This window comes from Homarus americanus, unplaced genomic scaffold, assembly GCF_018991925.1.
Source record: "Homarus americanus isolate GMGI-L3 unplaced genomic scaffold, GMGI_Hamer_2.0 scaffold1610, whole genome shotgun sequence".
Lineage (NCBI taxonomy): Eukaryota > Metazoa > Arthropoda > Malacostraca > Decapoda > Nephropidae > Homarus > Homarus americanus.
In genome coordinates this window covers 12252-38597 of record NW_024723354.1, presented here as the reverse complement: position 1 = coordinate 38597, position 26346 = coordinate 12252, and the positions used below count along the sequence as shown (strand labels likewise).

At 42.7% G+C, this 26346-nt stretch overlaps 4 protein-coding genes across 4 annotated transcripts; all 4 read right to left on the bottom strand.

Annotated features, from left to right (window-relative positions):
- Positions 1-3720: 3720 nt before the first annotated feature.
- On the bottom strand, positions 3721-4555 carry LOC121863429 (pro-resilin-like). The gene is made up of 3 exons (XM_042362091.1): positions 4479-4555; positions 4271-4363; positions 3721-4072 (listed from the first exon to the last, which is right to left on the bottom strand). Exons 1-3 carry the CDS (start codon positions 4488-4490, stop codon positions 3815-3817), a joined length of 363 nt encoding a protein of 120 aa, XP_042218025.1. The 5' UTR covers positions 4491-4555; the 3' UTR covers positions 3721-3814.
- A 3260-nt stretch (positions 4556-7815) lies between these two features.
- Positions 7816-8636, bottom strand: LOC121863428 (pro-resilin-like). The gene is made up of 3 exons (XM_042362090.1): positions 8576-8636; positions 8368-8460; positions 7816-8170 (listed from the first exon to the last, which is right to left on the bottom strand). The coding sequence occupies exons 1-3, from the start codon at positions 8585-8587 to the stop codon at positions 7913-7915; spliced, it is 363 nt and encodes a 120-aa protein (XP_042218024.1). The 5' UTR covers positions 8588-8636; the 3' UTR covers positions 7816-7912.
- Positions 8637-11453: 2817 nt separating this feature from the next.
- On the bottom strand, positions 11454-12273 carry LOC121863427 (pro-resilin-like). The gene is made up of 3 exons (XM_042362089.1): positions 12217-12273; positions 12007-12099; positions 11454-11808 (listed from the first exon to the last, which is right to left on the bottom strand). The coding sequence occupies exons 1-3, from the start codon at positions 12226-12228 to the stop codon at positions 11551-11553; spliced, it is 363 nt and encodes a 120-aa protein (XP_042218023.1). The 5' UTR covers positions 12229-12273; the 3' UTR covers positions 11454-11550.
- Positions 12274-15737: 3464 nt separating this feature from the next.
- LOC121863426 (pro-resilin-like) lies at positions 15738-16539 on the bottom strand. Its single transcript, XM_042362088.1, has 3 exons — positions 16494-16539; positions 16287-16379; positions 15738-16088 (listed from the first exon to the last, which is right to left on the bottom strand). Exons 1-3 carry the CDS (start codon positions 16503-16505, stop codon positions 15831-15833), a joined length of 363 nt encoding a protein of 120 aa, XP_042218022.1. The 5' UTR covers positions 16506-16539; the 3' UTR covers positions 15738-15830.
- Between the last annotated feature and the right edge of the window lie 9807 nt (positions 16540-26346).

The following is a 26346-nucleotide window of genomic DNA, read 5'->3' as shown; positions in this document are numbered from 1 at the left end:
AGTTCAGTAGCTGTGAAAGCAACTTTAGAATATTTCATACAATATTACAAATAAAACTCTTAGAACGATAACTTGAATTGACTAAGGGATGCAAAAGTGTGTAAAACATACAGCAGGGGCGGGAGCACTGTAAGAGGGACGTGGGGGGGTGTAGGGTATATTGTCAGCTACAGCGACGACCACAAGGGCAGCGAGGACGTAAACCTGAAAAACCACCGAATCATAAACTAATTCAAAGTTATTGTGTTTTTTCTTTCTAATTTCACCTTAACGCACTGCACATGGCAGACAAGTTGTGTGTATCATATTTTTAGTTTACCGTAAGAGCCATGCTGAGGTGTGAGGGACGAGCGAGACTAATGTCCACTGATACTCGCAGCAGGTTTATATACTGGAGGCTCCACCCATCTTGTCATGACGCTAGATGTAAGGGGAAAGCAGCAGTGTCCTTGAGGCTCGTAAGTGACAACGGCACCTCATCACATAAACACCTCCCTGAGATGATCCATCAAAATACAATACGTGAAGAACTTTGTCACATCTATTCTCCTCCCAGGGTCCCAGAAGGTCATTGGTTATGTTCTAGTTAAAGAGGTTCTGTCCTAATACTTTCCTCATTACTATTTTCGATTGTGTTTTACGTTATACTATATATGTTTGTCTGTGAAGAGCTTTTGCCATAGATAATTTGAAATTGAGCTATTAAGAATAGTAATATTGTAGATAGATGAATGTCGTAAATAGGATTTCATTTCCATGCTCATTCAGAAGTGTTTGCTGGACCTAAACCATCATGAGTATAATTATTTTTGTGGTGTACAATCGGTCGTTTTGCTTATGTCCCAGTATATTTTTCTAATCCGTATTGCTTCTTCTACTGTCTCACATCCTGAAGCCATACCTGCAATCCTCATTACCAACTTTCAGAAATTGATTTAGAAATTGGCAGGTAAAATTATAACACATCCAATCAGTAATACCACATAAAGGATGAATCTTGTGGATGTCATAGAGAGAAGTAATAATAAAGTTCGTATCCCAGGTTAATATCGTATCGAAAGCAAAAGTGGCACATTTGGTTATCGCTCAAATATCTCATAATTTATTTTTCGATTGATATATTATTAAAAACGAAAAGATCATCATTCTGTTACAAGAGAAGAAATCCAGAGCTTTTCCATTTACTTCAATTACGACATTTTGTTGCTTATTTGCATCTGTTCTTTATTTTTTGCGGGGTTTAGCCCACCCGGCACAGGTTATCGACCCATAACGGGTCCTAGGGGGCGAAAAAAAAAGAGTAGAAATAAATAAAAAAGTAAAAAATGAAAAGTTTATATTATCTACTCCACGAAGATTCCGGAAAACCAACTTTTAGAAGTGAGACAGACTGTACGAGTTTGAAAACACAGAAGCCACAGCATTCCACAGTTTGACTGTGTGAGGAAAAAAAGGATGTACAATAACTGGTTATTCAAGTGTGACCGACATCCACATAGAAACTCTGGGCACCGTTGGGAAGACGAGTGTTACGAGCCCACCGCCTTGCCGACGGTACACAGGATGCCAAATCAATCGAACATTGCCAGTTAAAGTACCTGCAAAAGGGAGAGAGTGAAGCAACATTGCGGCGAAGAGAAAGGGAAGATAGATTATCAACTAAAGGAGAAGAGCCATCCCAGATATGAGAGCAATACTCAAAGTTAGGACGAATGAAGCCCTCATAAATTCGATGCAACTGCTCAGAAGTGAAGTAGCTACAGCATCTGTACAGCATTCCCAGCTTTTGGGAGGCAGCTTTAATCAATGTTATGTATGTATGGCTTCCATGACACATTAGAGGAACTGGTCAGGCCTAGCTTATCTATTTTAAAATTTCCAGAATGAATGCGTCCTGAAATGTGATTGGTGGGAGATCATCTAATTTGTAAAGTGCATTTGTTAATTACTGAGTTTTATTACTAATGAATTTAACCAAGTTTTTACCTCTCCATTCGACGATGTTGCACAGACCCGCAATGATAGATGAAATTATATCAGCTCGAGAAACAGATCTAGTTTGAGAATTAGAGGGAAGGGAAAATTCGAAGTAGAGTGAAGAGTTGAATCATCAGCATAAGAATGCATAGAATTAGTCGTAGTGTGTAGTAAATCATTGATAAAATCAAGGAAGACAGTAGGTGAAACAACAGAACCCTTTAGGACACCAGTATTGGTAGAGAAAGAGCGAGAGATCGATCCCTCGATAACAACTGCCATGGATAGGTTCTCAAGGACGCTATAAATTAGAGAATAGAGTGGGGGAGAGAAACAATAAAAGGGAAATTTAGAAAGCAAAGACATGTGCCATATCCTGTCAAATGCTATGGAGATGTCGAGCGCCACGACGAAAGCTTACCCATAATCCCTAAGAGAAGATGACCAAAGATGGGTGCAGTAGGAGAGCAGATCACCAGAAGATCTCGCCTAGCGAAAGTCATACTGGTGATGCGACACAGAGAATGGCAGGATGGCTATGGTTCACTGAATATTGATTATTCTGTACTCAAGGAAACGGGGTGACTGGCACTGCACTTAACAGCCCTTATTTCCCAAATTGCATATTTATCTACCTATTCTCAACTGGGTGTCCTGGAGGTGAACCAACAGCTCAGTTCGGCCTATCAGACCGACTGAACTGAACGCTTGTGGAGAACTCCGTTTGGAGTCGCTGCAGAAGATGTAGAAAGTAATATTGTTAGGTTTTGCAGGTGCATATGGTGTTGGAAAAGAATAGGCGCTCTCGTGAAATAGGGTCTAAATTTAAGACTGGCTACTGACAAGACAAATTTTCTCATACTAGGCTGTGCAATAAATAAGAATATATCGATGATCTAAGGAAGAATATTTAATGTTTTCATCGTCTCTATGGCAAAATAATTCAATTATTAAGTAATGGTGAATTCTAGGCTGATAAACGTTAAGGACAAAAGTTGAGACCATTTTACAGTCCGATGTTAGAATATATAGAGATATAGTTTTAATCCATTTTCATGACCATGAGCTAAATCTTTGATCTCACTTAATTAATTTATTAACTTTAAGGACGCAGCTACAAGGACTCAGACAAATAAAGCTCTGAGTAGAGGAAAATTACAAGTACAATCTGTGAGTATGTCTTCAACGCCCTTACTGTATATTCAGTTACTCACGCCCCTGGGTCAATTTATATGTGAGTCAAGAAGTCAGTGAGTTGGTGTCTTCGTAATGGTCATCAACCTAAGAATTGTTTGCATCATTTAATGCTGTTTACACGTGTTTCTTATTTTTCAGACACAATTACTGAGTTATTTATGCCTACCACATGGCATACTAATATTGCAGAACATCATCAATCCATAAATAAATATTTTTTATGTATTTTTTTTCATCGATTCTCTGAAGTATACAATTTCATTTCTTATATAACGATGAATAATGTGATATGAAATCAAACTGGGTTTTCAGAATGTCAATGTGCTCAGATGTATCTCTGAATGAAAGTATGTAGTGTTGTGTAATTCAACTAGCTGGCAGGTGACATACAGTATGACTATGTTTTTAAGGCTAAACCTGAGTTCATATACATTTAAAATTTATTGAAATAAGATTATGATTTGAATAAGGTCCACATGGACGATTTATTCCTGAATTGATGTACTTGTTGTTGTTTGCTGCAAGATAAGGATGATGACACAGGGATCAATTTTTGTTTTATATATTTTATTGATATAAGTTAATCAGATTTATACATGTGCTTTAGGAGACTTAAATACTTAATGAGTCTTTGAATTGGTTAAGCGTAGCTAGGGGTTGGCCTGTAGCTGGGAGAGGGCTGGTAGGCTGAGTACTGGGCTTCTCCCTGATATTCGACTTGAGCCACATAGCCGGAGTCGCCGTTCACGGTGTAAGTAACCCTCTGCAGACGACCGTCGGGAAGCTGAACGTAATAAGAGCCCTGAGTGTCGTAACCATTGCGATCTTCGTTGTGGCCGTAGTCGTTGCCAGAGTTCACGTCGTTCACTGACCAGTCAAAGTTGTACTGTGCAGGACCCTGAGTGAAGATTTTACACCATTAAAGGTAAGATTGCAGTATGTCTTAAAAATAAGTTCATGTTCTGAGGATTAATGCATAGGTACAGTTCAGTAGCTGTGAAAGCAACTTTAGAACATTTCATACAATATTACAAATAAAAATCTTAGAACGATAACTTGTATTGACTAAGGCTTGCAAAACGTGTGTAAAACATACAGCAGGGGCGGGAGCACTGTAGGAGGGACGTGGGGGGGTGTAGGGTATATTGTCAGCTACAGCGACGACCACAAGGGCAGCGAGGACGTAAACCTGAAAAACCACCGAATCATAAAGTAATTCAAAGTAATTGTGTTTTTTCTTTCTAATTTCACCTTAACGCACTTCACATGGCAGACAAGTTGTGTGTATCATATTTTTAGTTTACCGTAAGAGCCATGCTGAGGTGTGAGGGACGAGCGAGACTGATGTCCACTGATACTCGCGCCAGGTTTATATACTGGAGGCTCCACCCATCTTGTCATGACGATTGATGTAAGGGGAAAGCAGCAGTGTCCTTGAGGCTCGTAAGTGACAACGGCACCTCATCACATAAACACCTCCCTGAGATGAACCATCAAAATACAATACGTGAAGAACTTTGTCACCTCTATTATCCTCCCAGAGTCCCAGAGATTCTGTCCTAATACTTTCTGTCCTAATACTTTCCTCATTAGTATTTTCGATTGTGTTTTACGTTATACTATATATTTTTGTCTGTGAAGAGCTTTTGCCATAGATAATTTGAAATTGAGCTATTAAGAATAGTAATATTGTAGATAGATGAATGTCGTAAACAGGATTTCATTTCCATGCTCATTCGGAAGTGTTTGCTGGAACTAAACCATCATGAGATAATTATTTTTGTGGTGTACAATCGGTCGTTTTGCTTATGTCCCATTAAAATATTCTAATCCATATTGCTTCTTCTACTGTCTCACACCCTGAAGCCATACCTGCAATCCTCATTACCAACTTTCTGAAATTGATTTAGAAATTGTCAGGTAAAATTATAACACATCCAATCAGTAATACCACATAAAGGATGAATGTTGTGGATGTCATAGAGAGAAGTAATAATAAAGTTCGTATCCCAGGTTAATATCGTATCGAAAGCAAAAGTGGCACATTTGGTTATCGCTCAAATATCTCATAATTCATTTATCGATTGATATATTATTAAAAACGAAAAGATCATCATTCTGTTACAAGAGAAGAGATCTAGAACTTTTCCATTTACTTCAATTACCACATTTTGTTGCTGATTTCCAGATTTTTTTTTTTTTTTTTTTCGGGGAGTAGTCCACACGGCGCAGGTTGTCGACCCACAACGGGTCCTAGGGGGCGAAAAAAAAGAGTAGAGAAAAATAAAAAATAAAAAATGAAAAGTTTATATTATCTACACCACGAAGTTTCCGGAAAACCAACTTTTAGAAGTGAGACAGAGTGTACGAGTATGGAAACACAGAAGCCAGAGCATTCCACTGTTTTACTGTGTGAGGAAAAAAAGGATGTACAATAACGGGTTATTCTAGTTTGATCGACATCCACATAGAAACTGTGGGCACCGTTGGGAAGACGAGTGTTACGAGCCCACCGCCTTGCCGACGGTACACAGGATGCGAAATCAACCGAACATTGGCCGTTAAAGTACCCGCAAAAGGGAGACAGTGAAGCAACATTGCGGCGAAGAGAAAGGGAAGAAAAATTATCAACTAAAGGAGAAGAGCCATCCCAGATATGAGAGCAATACTCGAAGCAACTTGAAGCAACTGCGCAGAAGTGAAGTAGCGACGGCATCTGTACAGCATTCCCAGCTTTCGGGAGACAGCTTTAGCAATGTGATGTATGTGTGGCTTCCATAACATGTTAGAGGAAATGGTGAGGCCTAGCTTATCTATTTTGGAATTTGGCAGAATGATTGCGTCCTGAACTGTAATTGGTGGGAGATAATCGAATTTGGGAAGTGTAATTGGTAAATACTGAGTTTTATTACTAATGAATTTAACCAAGTTTTTACCTCCCCATTCGACGATGTCGCACATATCCGTAATGATAGATGAAATGATATCAGCTCGAGAAACAGATCTAGTTTGAGAATTAGGGGGAAGGGAAAAATGCGAAGAAGAGTGAAGAGTAGAATCATCAGCATAAGAATGCATAGAATTAGTCGTAGTGTGAAGTGAATCATTGATAAAAACAAGTAAGACAGTAGGTGAAACAACAGAACCCTTTAGGACACCAGTATTGGTAGAGAAAGAGCGAGAGATCGATCCCTCGATAACTGCCATGGCTCGGTTCTCAAGGAAGCAATAAATTAGAGAACAGAGTGGGGGAGAGAAACCATAAGAGGGAAATTTAGAAAGCAAAGACATGTGCCATATCCTGTCAAATGCTTTGGAGATGTCGAGCGCCACAACGAAAGTTTACCCATAATCCCTAAGAGAAGATGACCAAAGATGGGTGCAGTAGGAGAGCTGATCACCAGAAGATCTCACCTGGCGAAAGCCATACTGGTGATGCGACACAGAGAATGGCATGAGGGATATGGTTCACTGAATATTAGTCATTCTGTACTCAAGGAAACGGGGTGACTGGCACTGCACTTAACAGCCCTTATTTCCCAAATTGCATATTTATCTACCTATCAGACCGACTGAACTGAACGCTTGTGGAGAACGCCGTTTGGCGTCGGATGATATAGTTCTGCCTGAAGGCCGTAGCAGAGTACAGCAGTGGCCGCTCTTGTTGCTGCAGAAGACGTAGAAAGTAATATTGTTGGGTATTGCAGGTGCATTTGGTGTTGGAGGAGAATAGGCGCTCTCGTGAAAACGGGTCTAAATTTAAGACTGGCTACTGACAAGACAAATTTTCTCATACTAGGCTGTGCAATAAAAAAGAATATATCGATGATCTATGGAAGAAGAATTAATGTTTTCATCGGTATACGGCAAAATAATTCAATTGTTAAGTAATGGTGAATTCTAGTCTCATGAACGTTAAGGACACATGTTGAGACCATTTTACAGTCCGGTGTTAGCATATATAGAGATATAGTTTTAATCCATTTTCATGACTATGAGCTAAATCTTTGATCTCACTTAATTAATTTATTAAGTTAAAGGACGCAACTACAATGACTGAGAGAAATACAGCTCTGAGTAGAGGAAAATTACAAGTACAACCTGTGAGTATGCCCTCAACACCCTTACTGTATATTCAGTTACTCACGCCCCCGTGTCAGTTTATTTGCGAGTCAAGAAGTCAGTAAGTATTGTTTGCATCATTTAATGCTGTTTACATGTGTTTCTTATTTTTCAGACACAATTACTGAGTTATTTATGCCTACCACATGGCATACTAATATTGCAGAACATCATCAATCCATAAATATATATTTTTTATATATTTTTTTCATCGATTCTCTGAAGTATACAATTTCTTTTCTTATATAACAAAAAATGTGATGGTGAATCAAACTGGGTTTTCAGAATGTCAATGTGCTCAGATGTATCTCTGAATGAAAGTATGTAATATTGTGTAATTCACCTAGCTGGCAGGTGACATACTGTATGACTATGTTTTTAAGGCTATGCCTAAGTTCATATACATTTAAAATTTATTGAAATGAGATTATGATTTGGATAAGCTCCACATGGACGATTTATTCCTAAATTGATGTACTTATTGTTGTTTGCTACAAGATAAGGATGATGACATGGGGATCAATTTTTGTTTTATATATTTTATTGATATAATAAGTTAATCAGATTTATACATGTGCTTTAGGAGAATAACGTACTAAATGAGTCTTTGAATTGGTTAAGCGTAGCTAGGGGTTGGCGTGTAGCTGGGAGAGGGCTGGTAGGCTGAGTACTGGGCTTCTCCCTGATATTCGACTTGAGCCACATAGCCGGAGTCGCCGTTCACGGTGTAAGTAACCCTCTGCAGACGACCATCGGGAAGCTGAACGTAATAAGATCCCTGAGTGTCGTAACCATTGCGATCTTCGTTGTGGCCGTAGTCGTTGCCGGAGTTCACGTCGTTCACTGACCAGTCAAAGTTGTACTGTGCAGGACCCTGAGTAAAAATTTTACACCATTAAAGGTAAGATTGTAGTGTTTCGTAAAAATAAGTTTATGTTCTGAGGATTAATGCATAGGTACAGTTCAGTAGCTGTGAAAGCAACTTTAGAATATTTCATACAATATTACAAATAAAACTCTTAGAACGATAACTTGAATTGACTAAGGGATGCAAAAGTGTGTAAAACATACAGCAGGGGCGGGAGCACTGTAGGAGGGACGTGGGGGGGTGTAGGGTATATTGTCAGCTACAGCGACGACCACAAGGGCAGCGAGGACGTAAACCTGAAAAACCACCGAATCATAAAGTAATTCAAGGTAATTGTGTTTTTTCTTTCTAATTTCACCTTAACGCACTTCACATGGCAGACAAGTTGTGTGTATCATATTTTTAGTTTACCGTAAGAGCCATGCTGAGGTATGAGGGACGAGCGAGACTGATGTCCACTGATACTCGCGCCAGGTTTATATACTGGAGGCTCCACCCATCTTGTCATGACGATTGATGTAAGGGGAAAGCAGCAGTGTCCTTGAGGCTCGTAAGTGACAACGGCACCTCATCACATAAACACCTCCCTGAGATGAACCATCAAAATACAATACGTGAAGAACTTTGTCACTTCTATTATCCTCCCAGAGTCCCAGAAGGTCATTGGTCATGTTCTAGTTAAAGAGGTTCTGTCCTAATAATTTTCTCATTAGTATTTTCGATTGTGTTTTACGTTATACTATATATTTTTGTTTGTGAAGAGCTTTTGCCATAGATAATTTGAAATTGAGCTATTAAGAATAGTAATATTGTAGATAGATGAATGTCGTAAATAGGATTTCATTTCCATGCTCATTCAGAAGTGTTTCCTGGACCTAAACCATCATGAGTATAATTCTTTTTGTGGTGTACAACCGGTTGTTTTACTTATGTGCCAATATCTATTTCTAATCCGTATTGCTTCTTCGGCTGTCTCACATCCTGAAGCCATACCCGCAATCCTCATAACCAACTTTCTTAAATTGATTTTGAAATTGTCAGGTAAAATTATAACACATCCAATCAGTAATACCACATTAAGGATGAATCTTGTGGATGTCATAGAGAGAAGTAATAATAAAGTTCGTATCCCAGGTTAATATCGTATCGAAAGCAAAAGTGGAGCGTTTGGTTATCGCTCAGATATCTCATAATTTATTTTTCGATGGATATATTATCAAAATCGAAAAGATCATCATTCTGTTACAAGAGAAGAGATCTAGAACTTTTCCATTTACTTCAATTACGACATTTTGTTGATCTGCGTTTTTTTTCTTTTTTTTTTTTGCGGGGAGTAGCCCACCCGGCACAGGTTATCGACCCACAACGGGTCCTCGGGGGCGAAAAAAAAAAGAGTAGAAATAAATAAAAAATGAAAAATGAAAAGTTTATATTATCTACACCACGAAGATAACGGAAAACCAACTTTTTGAAGTGAGGCAGATTGTACGAGTATGGAAACACAGAAGCCAGAGCACTCCACAGTTTGACTGTGTGAGGAAGAAAATGATGTATAATAACGAGTTATTCTAGTGTGACCGACATCCATAGACAAAGAGTGGGCACCGCTGGCAAGACGAGTGTTACGAGCCCACCGCCTTACCGACGGTACACAGGATGCCAAATCTGCCGAACATTGCCCGTTAAAGTACCTGTAATAGGGAGAGAGTGAAGCAACATTGCGGCGAATAGAAAGGAAAGAAAGATTATCAGCTAATGAGAAGAGTCAATAAGACGGAATGCCTTTGATTCCACCCTATCTAATATTTGGACATAAGAAGAGCCACCCCAGATATGAGAGCAGTACTCGAAGTTAGGACGAATGACTCCCTCATAAACTTGAAGCAACTACTTAGATGTGAAGTAGCTACGGCATCTGGACAGTATTCCCAGCTTTCGGAAGGCAGCTTTAGCAATGTTATGGATGTATGGCTTCCATGACATATTTGAGGAAATGGTGAGGCCTAGCGTATCTATTTTAGAATTTGGCAGAATGAATGAGTCCTGAATGTAATTGGTGTGAGATTATCTAATTTGGAAAGTGTAATTGGTAAATACTGAGTTTTATTACTAATGAATTTAACCAAGTTTGTACCTCCCCATTCGAAGATGTCGCACAGATCCGCAATGATAGATGAAATGATATCAGCTCGAGAAACAGATCTAGTTTGAGAATTAGGGGGAAGGGAAAAATGCGAAGAGTGAAGAGTAGAATCATCAGCGCAAGAATGTATAGAATTAGTCGTGGTGTGAAGTTTTTCATTGATAAAAACAAGGAAGAGAGTAGGTGAAACAATAAAACCCTTTAGGACTCCAGGATTGGTAGAGAAAGAGCGAGAGATCGATCCCTAGATAACAACTGCCATAGATCGGTTCTCAAGAAAGCAATAAATTAGAGAGCAAAGTGGAGGAGAGAAATCATAAGAGAGAAGTTTAGAAAGCATAGACGTGTGCCATACCCTGTCATATGGTATGGAGATGTCGAGGGCCACGACGAAAGTTTCCCCATAATCCCTAAGAGAAGATGACCAAAGATGGGTGCAGTAGGAGAGCGGATCACCAGAAGATCTCGCCTGGCGAAAGCCATACTGGTGGTGCGACACAGAATGGCAGGATGGATATGGTTCACTGAATATTGATCATTCTGCACTGAAGGAAACGGGGTGACTGCACTTAACAGCCCTTATTTCCCAAATTACATATTTATCTACCTATTCACAACTGGGTGTCCTGGAGGTGAACCAACAGTTCAGTTCGGCCTATCATACCGACTGAACTGAAAGCTTGTGGAGAACGCAGTTTGGATGTCGCATGATTTAGTTCCGCATGAAGGCCGTAACAGAGTACAGCAGTGGTCACTTTTCTCGGTCCAGAAGACTTAGAAAGTAATATTGTTGGGTATTGCAGATGCATGTTTGGTGTTGGAAAAGAATAGGAGCTCTCGTGAAAAAGGGTCTAAATTTAAGACTGGCTACTGACAAGACAAATTTGCTCATACTAGGCTCTGAACAGAACTAAATTTGGAGAGTAATAATTATCTTAACTACCTTCGAATGAACCAAGGAACATACTTAAAGTGACGCACAGATTTGGAAGTATGACTATATTTTTATGGTTAAACCTAAGTTCATATACATTTAAAATTTATTGAAATGAGATTATGATTTGAATAAGGTCCACATGGACGATTTATTCCTGAATTGATGTACTTGTTGTTGTTTGCTACAAGATCAGGATGATGACACAGGACTCAGTTTTTGTTTTATATATTTTATTGATATAATAAGTTAATCAGATTTATACATGTGCTTTAGGAGACTTAAATACTTAATGAGTCTTTGAATTTGTTAAGCGTAGCTAGGGGTTGGCCTGTAGCTGGGAGAGGGCTGGTAGGCTGAGTACTGGGCTTCTCCCTGATATTCGACTTGAGCCACATAGCCGGAGTCGCCGTTCACGGTGTAAGTAACCCTCTGCAGACGACCGTCGGGAAGCTGAACGTAATAAGATCCCTGAGTGTCGTAACCATTGCGATCTTCGTTATGGCCGTAGTCGTTGCCAGAGTTCACGTCGTTCACTGACCAGTCAAAGTTGTACTGTGCAGGACCCTGAGTGAAGATTTTACACCATTAAAGGTAAGATTGCAGTATGTCTTAAAAATAAGTTCATGTTCTGAGGATTAATGCATAGGTACAGTTCAGTAGCTGTGAAAGCAACTTCAAAATATTTCATACAATATTACAAATAAAAATCTTAGAACGATAACTTGTATTGACTAAGGGTTGCAAAACGTGTGTAAAACATACAGCAGGGGCGGGAGCACTGTAGGAGGGACGTGGGGGGGTGTAGGGTATATTGTCAGCTACAGCGACGACCACAAGGGCAGCGAGGACGTAAACCTGAAAAACCACCGAATCATAAAGTAATTCAAAGTAATTGTGTCTTTTATCTTTCTAATTTCACCTTAACGCACTGCACATGGCAGACAAGTTGTGTGTATCATATTTTTAGTTTACCGTAAGAGCCATGCTGAGGTGTGAGGGACGAGCGAGACTGATGTCCACTGATACTCGCGCCAGTTTTATATACTGGAGGCTCCACCCATCTTGTCATGACGATAGAAGTAAGGGGAAAGCAGCAATGTCCTTGAGACTCGTAAGTGACAACGGCACCTCATCACATAAACACCTCCCTGAGATGAACCATCAAAATACTATAAAGAGGTTCTGTCCTAATGCTTTCCTCATTAGTATTTTCAATTGTGTTTTACGTTATACTATATATTTTTGTCTGTGAAGAGCTTTTGCCATAGATAATTTGAAATTGAGCTATTAAGAATAGTAATATTATAGATAGATGAATGTCGTAAATAGGATTTCATTTCTATGCTCATTCAGAAGTGTTTGCTGGACCTAAACCATCATGAGTATAATTATTTTTGTGGTGTACAATCGGTCGTTTTGCTTATGTCCCATTATCTATTGCTAATCCGTATTGCTTCTTCTACTGTCTCACATCCTGAAGCCATACCTGCAATCCTCATAACCAACTTTCTGAAATTGATTTAGAAATTGTCAGGTAAAATTATAACACATCCAATCAGTAATACCACATTAAGGATGAATCTTGTGGATGTCATAGAGAGAAGTAATAATAAAGTTCGTATCCCAGGTTAATATCGCATCGAAAGCAAAAGTGGCACATTTGGTTATCGCTCAAATATCTCATAATTTATTTTTCGATCGATATATTATTAAAAACGAAAAGATCATCATTCTGTTACAAGAGAAGAAATCTAGAGCTTTTCCATTTACTTCAATTACGATATTTTGTTGGTGATCTGCAAGTTTTTTTTTTCTTTTTTTTTTGCGGGGCGTAGCCCACCCGGTACAGGTTATCGACTGACAACGGGTTCTAGGGGGCGAAAAAAAGGTAGAAATAAATAAAAAATAAAAATTGAAAAGTTTATATTAATCTACACCACGAATATTCCGGAAAACCAACGTTTTGAAGTGAGACAGATTGTACGAGTATGGAAACAAAGAAGACAGAGCATTCCACAGTTTGACTGTGTGAGGAAAAAAAGGATGTACAATAACTTGTTATTCAAGTGTGACCGACATCCACATAGAACAGGGGTTCTCAACCAGGGGGGAATTCCCCCCAGGGGGGGAATTCAGGTTTTCAGGGGGGGTGGGGGAAACTGATTCGGGAGCAAGAGATATGTTCGATGAGAAATCAATCGCAGAATTTTGGCCCTTGATGTGCGATTCCTACCCAAAAGTGGCAGAAAGAGCTATCCGTGCATTGCTTCCGTTTGTGTCGACATATCTTTGTGAGTCAGGCTTTTCAACTCTGTTGCAAATTAAAGCGAAGCAACGTAGTAGATTAGAGGTAGAAAATGACCTGCGTTGTGCCCTTTCAAGCACTCCTCCGCGTATCCCAGAATTGGCGAAGAAAAAACAATCACAGGTTTCTCATTGACTGTAATCTTCATCTGAATAAAATTAATTACAAATTTACAATATCCTGGTATTCTATTGAACTTTTTGTTTATTGCATTATGCTTCAGTTTGGTCTGTTAAGTAATTCATTATAAATAAAAAAAAAACTATTTTACTTTTATTCAAGTTTTATAAATCCATCAACATTTTCAATTGGCATTTAATTTTTAAAACTCCACTATAAAAATAATTCATGTAAAATTGTAAATGTATACCCGGTATGTACTAATATGGAAAAAATATGGATTTTCAGTATTATATGCATATTATTTGGAATGCACTTTTTGAGGAAGAAAATCTTGGAAAAGAGGGGGGAATGACATTCTGACATATGGTGAAAGGGGTGCATGGGGCAAACAAGGTTGAGAACCACTGACGTAGAAACTCTGGGCACCGTTGGGAAGACGAGTGTTACGAGCCCACCGCCTTGCCGACGGTACACAGGACACCAAATAAACCGAACATTGCTCGTTAAAGTACCTGCAAAACGGAGAGAGTGAAGCAACATTGCGGCGAAGAGACAGGGAAGAAAGATTATCAACTAAAGGAGAAGAGCCATCCCAAATATGAGAGCAATACTCAAAGTTAGGACGAATGAATCCCTCATAAACTTGAAGCAACTGCTCAGAAGTAAAGTAGCTACTACATCTGTACAGCATTCCCAGCTTTCGGGAGGCAGCTTTAGGAATGTTATATATGTATGACTTCCATGACATATTAGAGGAATTGGTGAGGCCTAGCGTATCTGTTTTAGAATTTGGCAGAATGATTGCGTCCTGAAATGTAATTGGTGGGAGATAATCGAATTTGGGAAGTGTAATTGATAAATATTGAGTTTTATTACTTATGAATTTAACCAAGTTTTTACCTCCCCCATTCCAAGATGTTGCACAGATCCGTAATGATAGATGAAATGATATCAGCTCTAGAAACAGATCTAGTTTGAGAATTAGAGGGAAGGAAAAAATGCGAAGAAGAGTGAAGAGTAGAATCACCAGCGCAAGAATGTATAGAATTAGTCGTAGTGTGAATTAAATCATTGATAAAAACAAGGAAGACAGTAGGTGAAACAACAGAACCCTCTAAGACACAATTATTGGTAGAGAAAGAGCGAGAGATCGATCCCTAGATAACAACTGCCATGGATCGGTTCTCAAGGAAGCAATAAATTAGAGAACAAAGTGGGGGAGAGAAACCATAAGAGAGAAGTTTAGAAAGCAAAGACTTGTGCCATACCCTGTCATAATGCTTTGGAGATGTCGAGGGCCACATCGAAAGTTTTCCCATAATCCCTAAGAGAAGATGAACAAAGATGGGTGCAGTAGGAGAGCGAATCACCAGAAGATCTCGCCTGGCGAAAGCCATACTGGTGATGCGACACAGAGAATGGCAGGATGGATATGATTCACGGAATATTGATCATTCTGTACTCAAGGAAACGGGGTGACTGCACTTAACAGCCCTTATTTCCCAAATTACATATTTTTCTACCTATTCACAACTGGGTATCGTGGAGGCGAACCAACAGTTCAGTTCGGCCTATTATACCGACTGAACTGAGTGCTTGTGGAGAACGCAGTTTGGTGTCGTATGATTTAGTTCTGCCAGAAGGCCGTAACAGAGTACAGCAGTGGCCACTTTTCTCTGTCCAGAAGACGAAGAAAGTAATATTGTTGCGTATTGCAGATGCATGTTTGGTGTTGGAAAAGAATAGGAGCTCTCGTGAAAAAGGGTCTAAATTTAAGACTAGCTACTGACAAGATAAATTTGCTCATACTAGGCTCTTAACAGAACTAAATTTGGAGGGTATTAATTGGCTTAACTGCCTTCGAATGAACCAAGAAACATACTTAAAGTTACGCACAGATTTGGAGGTATGACTGCATTTTTAAGGTTAAACCTAAGTTCATATAACTTTAAAATTAATTGAAATGAGATTATGATTTAAATAAGGTTCACTTGGACGATTTATTCCTGAATTTATTTACTTTTTCTTGTTTGCTACAAGATAAGGATGATGACACGGGGATCAATTTTTGTTTTAGATATTTTATTGATATAATAAGTTAATCAGATTCATACATGTGGATTAGGAGACTTAAGTACTTAATGAGTCTTTGATTTGGTTAAGCATAGCCAGGGGTTGGCCTGTAGCTGGGAGAGGGCTGGTAGGCTGAGTACTGGGCTTCTCCCTGATATTCGACTTGTGCCACATAGCCGGAGTCGCCGTTCACGGTGTAAGTAACCCTCTGCAGACGACCGTCGGGAAGCTGAACGTAATAAGATCCCTGAGTGTCGTAACCATTGCGATCTTCGTTGTGGCCGTAGTCGTTGCCGGAGTTCACGTCGTTCACTAACCAGTCAAAGTTGTACTGTGCAGGACCCTGAGTGAAAATTTCACACCATTAAAGGAAAGATTGCAGTATGTCTTAAAAATAAGTTCATGTTCTGAGGATTAATACATAGGTACAGTTCAGTAGCTGTGAAATCAACTTTAGAATATTTCATACAATATTACAAATAAAACTCTCAGAACGATAACTTGTATTGACTAAGGGTTGCAAAACGTGTGTAAAACATACAGCAGGGGCGGGAGCACTGTAGGAGGGACGTGGGGGGGTGTAGGGTATATTGTCAGCTACAGCGACGACCACAAGGGCAGCGAGGACGTAAACCTGAAAAACCACCGAATCATAAAGTAATTCAAAGTAATTGTTTTTTTCTTTCTAATTTCACCTTAACGCACTTCACATGGCAGACAAGTTGTGTGTATTATATTTTTAGTTTACCGTAAGAGCCATGCTGAGGTGTGAGGGACGAGCGAGACTGATGTCCACTGATGTTGTTGTTGTTGTATAGATTGTCGGACCGTAGTCCGACACGGGCCTTTGCCTATAGGCGGCCCGTTTGATGGTTCCGGCTGGAGCTCCAGGAGCAGCCAGACCGGATTGGGATTGGAGGTGGTCCCACCTGCAGATTGGAGGGATACTGCAGGTTGCAAGTGTGAGCGGACCCCCGATCAGTGGACGCTTACCACCAGCCCCCACTCTTGGACGTGGTCAGCTTCGGAGTGGCGCGCCCCCCGAACTGGGGTCCGCACTTGCTGGGAGAGGATGCTTTCTAAGCTATCTGGGTGGTGGGTATCGTGTGATGACCCGGAGTAGGTGGTGAATGTGGTCTGTATGGGCCTTTCGGGTTAGAGTGGCCGCTGGTGTTGTGTGTGTTTCTTGGGAGATTTGAGTTCTGTTTCGGAGGCTTTCTGTGACCTCGCAATCGAGGAGATAGTGTTCAAGTGGGTTGGCTGCTGGCTCCTGACAGTAGGTGCATTCCATGACGTCATTTCCGATCATCTGCCAGGAGCACTTGTACCCTAGTCGTAGTCGGTGAAGGCTGACTTGGGTTTGTCTTGGAGTTTTCTTGTCAGCGAAAGGTGGTTCCCCTTTTGTGGCCGCCAGGTGCCATTTGGCTGATTGGGAACCAGCGTTGAGTGCATGAAGGAAGCTCTTTTTGATGTGGAGCTTGGTAGTCTTTCTGAGGTGATTCTTGATCTGTTGCACACTTGCTGGAACTTGGATGTGTACGCTACTGGAACGTGTAGCTGCCTTGGCTGCTTCGTCTGCCACGTCGTTTCCTCCGATCCCTACATGACTGGGAATCCAGTGTAAGACGACTGGTCGGTTTTGGCTTTGGAATTCCTGTAGCTGTGCGAGGATCGAGGTGATGATGTGGACGTTGTCTCTTGGTTGACTGTGTTGCAGCGCCTGCATGGCCGATTTCGAGTCCGTGTGAATTATGACGGACTTGTTGTGTTGTGTTGCAGCGTGTTGTAGGGCCTTTGAGATTGCTACCAGTTCTGTTTGTAGGGTGGAGCAGTCGTTGGAAAGTCTCCATTGGAGGGTCTGACCTTGGGTGTAGAAGGCCGCTCCGGATCTGTGATGTTTTGGGTCCACCGAGCCGTCTGTGAAGTATGATGCTGCATCAGCCGGTGTCTCGGTGGCTATGGCTTGGAGAGTTATTTTTTTGAGGTCCTCCTTCTGGAGGTTGGCTTTACTATCGCCGAGGTCGGTGAATTTGAGTGTGGCTGGTGGAGGGCTCCATGGTGGAGGAACAGTGTAACCATTGTCTCGTGTGTCTTGGTTGTTCTTGACGAGTGTTTCTGCTTGCAGGTGTCGGATGACCTCGCTTGCCTCGTGCGACCAGGTGGCCCCTCGCACTCTGTGGTCGAGGTGGAGGGAGGCACTGATTCGAATCTTGGCAACTGTGGGCTTGTCTGCTCTACAGATTTTGGCGAGGAGACCGGCTGTCACCTGCTTGACTCGTACTGCCAGGGGTGGTAGTTCGGTTTCCATTTGCAGATTGCAAATTCTGGTCCACATGGGTGCTCCGAGCATGGTCCTGAGAGCATTGTTTTGAATGACTTCTAGCTTAGCTATTTGGTCTTCTCTCAGTCCAATGAGTGCTGGAGCACTGTAATCTACCAGCGATCTGATGGCGGCTGTGTAGTAGGCTTTGAGCACATGAAGGTTTGCTCCTGCGGATTTGCTGGTGAGCGACCTCATTATATTGTGTCTGCTCTTCGTCCTGTGCCTGAGATACTCGAGTTGCGGCTTGAAGGTGAGTTTCTGGTCAAACCAGATTCCAAGACACTGGTGGGCGTTGGTCCAGACTACCGGCGTGTTTTGTATGGAGAGCAACTTGTCTGGTGTGTCTGTGCAGATGGCCATCGCTTTCGACTTGGCTGGATTTATCTTGAGTCCAAGTCTGTTGCACTCCTCTTCTATAAGTTGGAGTGCGTGTTGCGTGTTGGCTAGTCTGTTCGATCCTCTTACTATAAGCTGTAAGTCGTCTGCATAGCATAGGAGCTTGGCTGTTTGTCTGAAGGGAAGTTTGACTAGATTTTCCATCAGGACATTGAACAGCATTGGACTGAGGATGCCTCCTTGTGGGGTTCCGTTTTCGTGGACCCTGTAGCTTGAGGTTGCTCCCTGAAAGCGTACTCGTGCTTCTCTCTGTGTGAGGTAGTTCTGGATCCACCCCAGCAACCTTCCTTTGACGCCTTTTTTAGCGAGCGTAGTTGTAATGGCCAAAGGATTTGCTAGTTCGAAGGCTTTCTCCAGGTCGAGGAAGACCACCAGAGCTGGTTTGTTGTCCACTGTGCTGAGTATCTCGGCGATGTTGTTGCCTGTGCCGGTGTTCTCGGTGTAAGCAAAGATGTGAGGGTGTGGGCTGCCTACTTTCCACTTGAGTCGGTTGAGAGCCATTCTTTCTCCGGTCTTCGCTATGCAGCTGAGAAGGGAGATGGGCCTCGGTTTGTCTGGTTCTCTGGGCTTTGGAATGGGCTGTATATCTGCCTTCTTCCATTCCGGTGGGAGTCTTTGTGCTGTCCACGAAGCATTGATGGCTTGCAGCAGAGCCTCGAGTCCGGCTGTACCGGCATGAGAAAGCATGGAGTAGGTTATCCTGTCGGCACCTGGAGCTGTATCCTTGCTTCGTTTTAGCGACTTCTGGAGTTCTTGCTGGTTGAATGGTCTGTCAGTGTCATCTTCACTGTTGCAGGCCTCTGCGATCATCTGGAGTCTGACCTGTCGCAGACGCCGTTGTGTCTCCTCCGCCTGTCTCGGGAGGTTCTTCGTTGCTGCTCGGTCAGAGAACAGTTTTGCAAGTCTCTCGGCTTCCTCTTCTGGGTTGGGATGAGTTGGTGGTGGTGGTGTTGCCTTCCCAGATGCTCTTCGGATCTGGGCCCACATCTTGCCAAGGGAGGTGTGCTCGTTCAGTTCGGAGCACCACTTGAGCCAGCTTACGTTTTTAATTTCTTCCTTCTCTTCCCTGGTATCCTTAACTATGACTTGCAGGAGATGTCTGTTTGTTGCCGTGGGGTGTCTCCTGTAGTTTCTTCGGGCCATGTTCACTCTGTGGTTGAGTTCTTTCACCCTGGGACAGTAGTACCAGTAATCATTGTACTGTCTTGATGTGGGTTTTGTTTTTGGGATAGCCTCTTCTGCCGCTAGGTGAAACGCCTCGACCAATTGGTGGTGGAGGGTTGTCTCATCCGCGGGTGCTGCGCCGGCCGGCTGTGATTTTTCGCGCCACTTAGCCAGGTGTTTCTTGAAGAGTCCCCAGTCTGCCTTTTGAGTGTTGTATCTCCATCTCGGGGGGGGTGGAGTGGGGAGTTTGTTCACCTTCAGCGTTGTTAGGGTGGCGAAGTGGTCACTGGTCAGCGTGGGGTGTATCTGCCAGGAGGCCGAAGGCTGTAGTGCACTGGAGACGAAGGTTAGATCTAGCCTTCCTCCCCTAGTGTGGGTGGGCTCTCCGGTGTTCAGGAGGCAGATCTCGGGTGTATCTTGAAAGGTGGTGTATAGGTGTAGGCCGTCTTCATTTGTGGGGCTTGCCGAGCTTAGGAAGGGATGATGTGCGTTGAAATCCCCTCCTATGAGTGTGGCGTGGTCAGCGGCCGAAGCAAATAATTGAGTAACCTCCAGTGAGCCCCTTGGGTTCTTGTAGATGTTGTGAACAGTTAATTCCCGTTCTTGGAGGGTTACTTTGACGGCCTGTGTCTCGATGTTTTCCCCACATGGAAATTGCTGCGTGACATCGGCGGAGGGTATGCTTGACTTGACCAAGATCATACATCCTCTTGTTGACGCCTGCGTGAAATGCCTCCTGTATGTCTTGTAACCGCTGAATTTGAAACAGTGGTGTTCTTGTAGAAGTGTTTCTTGTAGGAGTATGATGTCAAGCTTGTCCTTGGCTGCTGCTTCTTGTAGGAGGTGTTTCTTGTTTTTGATGCCCTGAGCATTCCATGTAAGGATGTTCAGGGTGCTGACGTTTTCCACCACTGTTTCATCGGGGACTTCTGGTGGTTCTCGATGGAGATGTCCAAGCTCGATTCCAACTGGATCAGGTCCATGTCTTCGTGTTCTGTGGTTTTTGCCTTCTGGGCCGTGGTTCGGTTCAGGGGAGTTGAAACGTCCAGTTTCTTTCTGGGAGCTGTCGGTATCTTGGGAGCTGTTGGTATCTTGGGTTCTCTGGTGGCCTTCTTCGGTGTAGAGTGTACCTCGGCTGTTACTCGTGTGCGGACCGGCGTGGCTTCCTCCACTGAGGTGGCTGGAGCTGTGGCGACTTGCCCGAGGACGCTCCCCATGAGTATTTGGAGCTGTGTGGGTTGGATCTTGTGGCCCAGTAGTCCGGCTAGGCCCTCCGCGAAGGTTGTCAGTACCTTGGCTAGGTCTGATAAGTGTATCATTCCTTCTGGTGCCTTGGTGTGTGCTTCTTTTGTCTTGCTCGTGGTTGTCGTTGTCTGCTGCTTGGGTGGCTGAGGTGTGGCTGTAGTGAGGCCAGGAAACTGGGCTGCACTTTGGGTGTTGACTGGCTGAGGAGGTTGTCTCTGTTGTTTGGGCCTTTGGGTTCCCCACACGAAGGTACTTGGTGGGGCTGGTGTGTAGGCGGTGGGGGCCGGTCTTGCTGCTGGTCGGTTTGCCTGGACCCTCTTTGTTCTCTCGGAGCATCCAGGATTCCAGGCGTGGTGTTTGCCCCCGCAGTTGGCACACTTGGGGGCAATTTTTTCCCCATTTTTCAACTTGGTGAGGCAGGAGTGTGTGCCGTGCTTCTGTGCGCAGACTGCGCAGATTTCCTTGTACGTGCACCTTGTCTGATGGTGCCCGTATTTCTGGCATCTGAAGCACCGCAGGGGCTCTGGGACGAAGGGCCTCACTTCGTAGATCCCCCAGGTTTTGAGGTCTATGGTGCTGGGGGGTGAGCCGTAGTGCGTTATGAGCACTTGTTTCGTGGTGGCCGTCTTGTCGGACAGGGGAGAGCATCTCTCGGCTTTTAGGATCTTCGGGTGGTTCTCCAGGGGTTCGAGAGGTAGTTCCTTTGGGTACCGGAGGACTACCGACTTCATCAGTTTCTGGGCGGGGTCTAGCTTGGTTGAAGTAATGGTGGTGGTGTTTTGCAGGTAAGTGTCGAGGGTGGTGGCGGAGTTCTTGTCTTTGGGGTGAACGATCATCTCCCCCTTTAGGTTGGGCCGCACTGAGAACTTGGCCAGAGGATTTAGCTTTTCCATCTCTGTGACGGCGGCATATGTTGTTTTTGCGTCCGTTTTCGTGATCCGGAATTTTGGCAGTGTCGTTGGAGGTGAGCTGGTGGTGGTGATGGGTGCCTTTGGGGCTGCTTGACGGCATTCGTTTCCCGAAAAAGCACGTCGGCGTTTCTTGTTTTCTACCTTCGTCCAGTTGTCCTCAGTAGCGGTAGCAGTGGTGGTGGTGGTGGAGGTGGTGGTGGTGGTGGAGTTGTTGGAGGTGGTGGCAGTGTTCCTAGTTTTCAGGGCTTCATTGAAGGCGCGTAACTGGTCTGCTTTCTCTGTGCGAAGCCTGTCGTGGTTCGGGTCGTCAGGTTGGCGGTTCAGGCGGGGATCGCGGTTAGGAGGGCGTACGCGCTCCATAACCGGGTTTATTTATTTTTTTTTTAGATCCTACCTATTCCGGTTGAGTAAATAGCAGAGGAATTACAGCACTCCCCACTAGCTGGTGGTCGTAGAGTGGTTCCTGAGCTTCTCTCCCGGAGCCCCGATTGGGGAAGCCTACTTCCTAGTGTATGTGACTGCTCACTTATAGACGTGAGCTAAGTGTGCCTATTTGGGAAGGATAAGGATTGCTACCCTCTTTCCAGGTGGACCCGCACGATCACGGTTTTCCTGGAAAGACTCGGCTGGGGAGGGTTTTGCTCCGACCCCCTTTCGTGTTCACAATCTCCTGGGAGGGAGGTGAACAGTTACAGGGGGGACCGCAGGACGAATACACTTTTGAGGGTGCAGGTCCCTAGGCCAGAGCGAAAAAGGAAAAATAGTAGTAGAAGGAAAAGGGCTCAAACCACGCCGGGAATATCGCGCTATAACTGCTCTCCAGCTGGAGTGTGGGTCACTCACACCACCAGTGGGGAGGGCAAGCTAATGCTCGATAAACCAAGAACGCTCGTGAGTTGTTGTGGGCGATGACAGTCGTGGGTGGTCCGGTCCGGGAAGATGGCCAACAATGGCACAAGGGAGAGGGCGGTCTTCAAAGTTCCGGGTCCAGCAGGAGGTCTTGTTGAGAGGTCTTCTTGGTTCATGACGCTTGATGTAAGGGGAAAGCAGCAGTGTCCTTGAGGCTCGTAAGTGACAACGGCACCTCATCACATAAACACCTCCCTGAGATGAACCATCAAAATACAATACGTGAAGAACTTTGTCACCTCTATTATCCTCCCAGAGTCCCAGAAGGTCATTGGTCATGTTCTACTTAAAGAGGTTCTGTCCTAATACTTTCCTCATTAGTATTTTCGATTGTGTTTTACGTTATACTATATATTTTTGTCTGTGAAGAGCTTTTGCCATAGTTAATTTGAAATTGGGCTATTAAGAATAGTAATATTGTAGATAGATGAATGTCGTAAACAGGATTTCATTTCCATGCTCATTCAGAAGTGTTTGCTGGACCTAAACCATCATGAGTATAATTATTTTTGTGGTGTACAATCGGTCGTTTTGCTTATGTCCCAGTATATTTTTCTAATCCGTATTGCTTCTTCTACTGTCTCACATCCTGAAGCCATACCTGCAATCCTCATTACCAACTTTCAGAAATTGATTTAGAAATTGTCAGGTAAAATTATAACACATCCAATCAGTAATACCACATAAAGGATGAATCTTGTGGATGTCATAGAGAGAAGTAATAATAAAGTTCGTATCCCAGGTTAATATCGTATCGAAAGCAAAAGTGGCACATTTGGTTATCGCTCAAATATCTCATAATTTATTTTTCGATTGATATATTATTAAAAACGAAAAGATCATCATTCTGTTACAAGAGAAGAAATCCAGAGCTTTTCCATTTACTTCAATTACGACATTTTGTTGCTTATTTGCATCTGTTCTTTTTTTTTTGCGGGGTTTAGCCCACCCGGCACAGGTTATCGACCCATAACGGGTCCTAGGGGGCGAAAAAAAAAGAGTAGAAATAAATAAAAAATGAAAAGTTTATATTATCTACACCACGAAGATTCCGGAAAACCAACTTTTAGAAGTGAGACAGACTGTACGAGTTTGAAAACACAGAAGCCAGAGCTTTCCACAGTTTGACTGTGTGAGGAAAAAAAGGATGTACAATAACTGGTTATTCAAGTGTGACCGACATCCACATAGAAACTCTGGGCACCGTTGGGAAGACGAGTGTTACGAGCCCACCGCCTTGCCGACGGTACACAGGATGCCAAATCAATCGAACATTGCCAGTTAAAGTATCTGCAAAAGGGAGAGAGTGAAGCAACATTGCGGCGAAGAGAAAGGGAAGAAAGATTATCAACTAAAGGAGAAGAGCCATCCCAGATATGAGAGCAATACTCAAAGTTAGGACGAATGAATCCCTCATAAATTCGATGCAACTGCTCAGAAGTGAAGTAGCTACAGCATCTGTACAGCATTCCCAGCTTTTGGAAGGCAGCTTTAGCAATGTTATGTATGTATGGCTTCCATGACATATTAGAGGAACTGGTCAGGCCTAGGTTATCTATTTTAAAATTTCCAGAATGAATGCGTCCTGAAATGTGATTGGTGGGAGATCATCTAATTTGTAAAGTGCATTTGTTATTTACTGAGTTTTATTACTAATGAATTTAACCAAGTTTTTACCTCTCCATTCGACGATGTTGCACAGACCCGCAATGATAGATGAAATTATATCAGCTCGAGAACAGATCTAGTTTGAGAATTAGAGGGAAGGGAAAATTCGAAGAAGAGTGAAGAGTTGAATCATCAGCATAAGAATGCATAGAATTAGTCGTAGTGTGTAGTAAATCATTGATAAAATCAAGGAAGACAGTAGGTGAAACAACAGGACCCTTTAGGACACCAGTATTGGTAGAGAAACAGCGAGAGATCGATCCCTCGATAACAACTGCCATGGATCGGTTCTCAAGGAAGCTATAAATTAGAGAATAGAGTCGGGGAGAGAAACAATAAAAGGGAAATTTAGAAAGCAAAGACATGTGCCATATCCTGTCAAATGCTATGGAGATATCGAGCGCCACGACGAAAGCTTACCCATAATCCCTAAGAGAAGATGACCAAAGATGGGTGCAGTAGGAGAGCAGATCACCAGAAGATCTCGCCTGGCGAAAGTCATACTGGTGATGCGACACAGAGAATGGCATGATGGATATGGTTCACTGAATATTGATCATTCTGTACTTAAGGAAACGGGGTGACTGGCACTGCACTTAACAGCCCTTATTTCCCAAATTGCATATTTATCTACCTAATCTCAACTGGGTGTCCTGGAGGCGAACCAACAGCTCAGTTCGGCCTATCAGACCGACTGAACTGAACGCTTGTGGAGATCTCCGTTTGGAGTCGCATGATTTAGTTCTGCTTGAAGGCCTTAGCAGAGTACAGCAGTGGCCACTTTACTCGCTGCAGAAGACGTAGAAAGTAATATTGTTGGGTTTTGCAGGTGCATATGGTGTTGGAAAAGAATAGGCGTTCTCGTGAAAAAGGGTCTAAATTTAAGACTGGCTACTGACAAGACAAATTTTCTCATACTAGGCTGTGCAATAAAAAAGAATATATCGATGATCTAAGGAAGAATATTTAATGTTTTCATCGTGTCTATGGCAAAATAATTCAATTGTTAAGTAATGGTGAATTCTAGGCTCATAAACGTTTAGGACAAGAGTTGAGACCATTTTACAGTCCGATGTTAGAATATATAGAGATATAGTTTTAATCCATTTTCATGACTATGAGTGTTACGAACCCCTCCACCCAGCACTACGAACCACGCCATCTATTGTCTTGATCTACCTACCCAGCACCACGAGCAACGCCATCTAGGGACGAGACACGAGTATGACTCGTCTTAGTTACCACTCCGGGGTTTCTCTTCTCCATATCCTGGTTGTCGCGTCACCTCCTCAAAGTCTTCTTTGTCAGCTCCAATTCGAGGAGAGAGCACTTGGCTCTGGGAAGTGACCACAGGATCATCTATCCTCTAAACCTACGGTGCAGTGACTACCTACCGTCTTCTACAATACTCAGCCTTACTCGTCAGCCATCTCAGCTCCTCACTTAAGTACTTGTATCTTGTATTGCCTCCCCCACGTCCACTTGCTTCAAAATTGTTTATGTTGTATTAATATGTATATACTGTTAATGTTTAGGTTAAGTTTGGTTAAGGGTAATTTATAAGCTGAATATTTTGTTTAGGGATTTATGGTACTTTATTATACACAACGAAAACTCTCATCCTTTGTCTACCCTTTTATAGTCCGATTGTCTTTGTTTTGTTTTTTTTTGTTACCTGTTGGGATCTGGGTAGACGTATAACTATATTCTAAATCCCCAACTCGTAACAAATGGCGACCGTGACAGGACACGACCTTAAGTACCATATTCCTTCCTCCCTTGTTACTCAGTGTTAATTATTCCTCCCAGTCACTTCTGTTCACAATTGCTTTACGGTGGTTTAAAGTTTCCTTCATATGTGTGTGCATATATTGGTATTATCGTACAGTAAGAGTGACAGCCGTAGGATATTAGGTTCCAAGTGTCATAAGGCTTACCTGTTATTACACGTGGCAGTCGTGTAGTAAGTCTTATCGAGTGTAGGG

Excerpts from the sequence above, each read along its gene's own strand:
- LOC121863426 (XM_042362088.1), bottom strand. Across the intron at positions 16,089-16,286 it reads ACAGTGCTCCCGCCCCTGCT|GGTCCTGCACAGTACAACTT; the intron begins GTATGTTTTACA and ends ATTTTCACTCAG.
- LOC121863428 (XM_042362090.1), bottom strand. Across the intron at positions 8,171-8,367 it reads ACAGTGCTCCCGCCCCTGCT|GGTCCTGCACAGTACAACTT; the intron begins GTATGTTTTACA and ends ATTTTTACTCAG.
- LOC121863427 (XM_042362089.1), bottom strand. Across the intron at positions 11,809-12,006 it reads ACAGTGCTCCCGCCCCTGCT|GGTCCTGCACAGTACAACTT; the intron begins GTATGTTTTACA and ends ATCTTCACTCAG.
- LOC121863429 (XM_042362091.1), bottom strand. Across the intron at positions 4,073-4,270 it reads ACAGTGCTCCCGCCCCTGCT|GGTCCTGCACAGTACAACTT; the intron begins GTATGTTTTACA and ends ATCTTCACTCAG.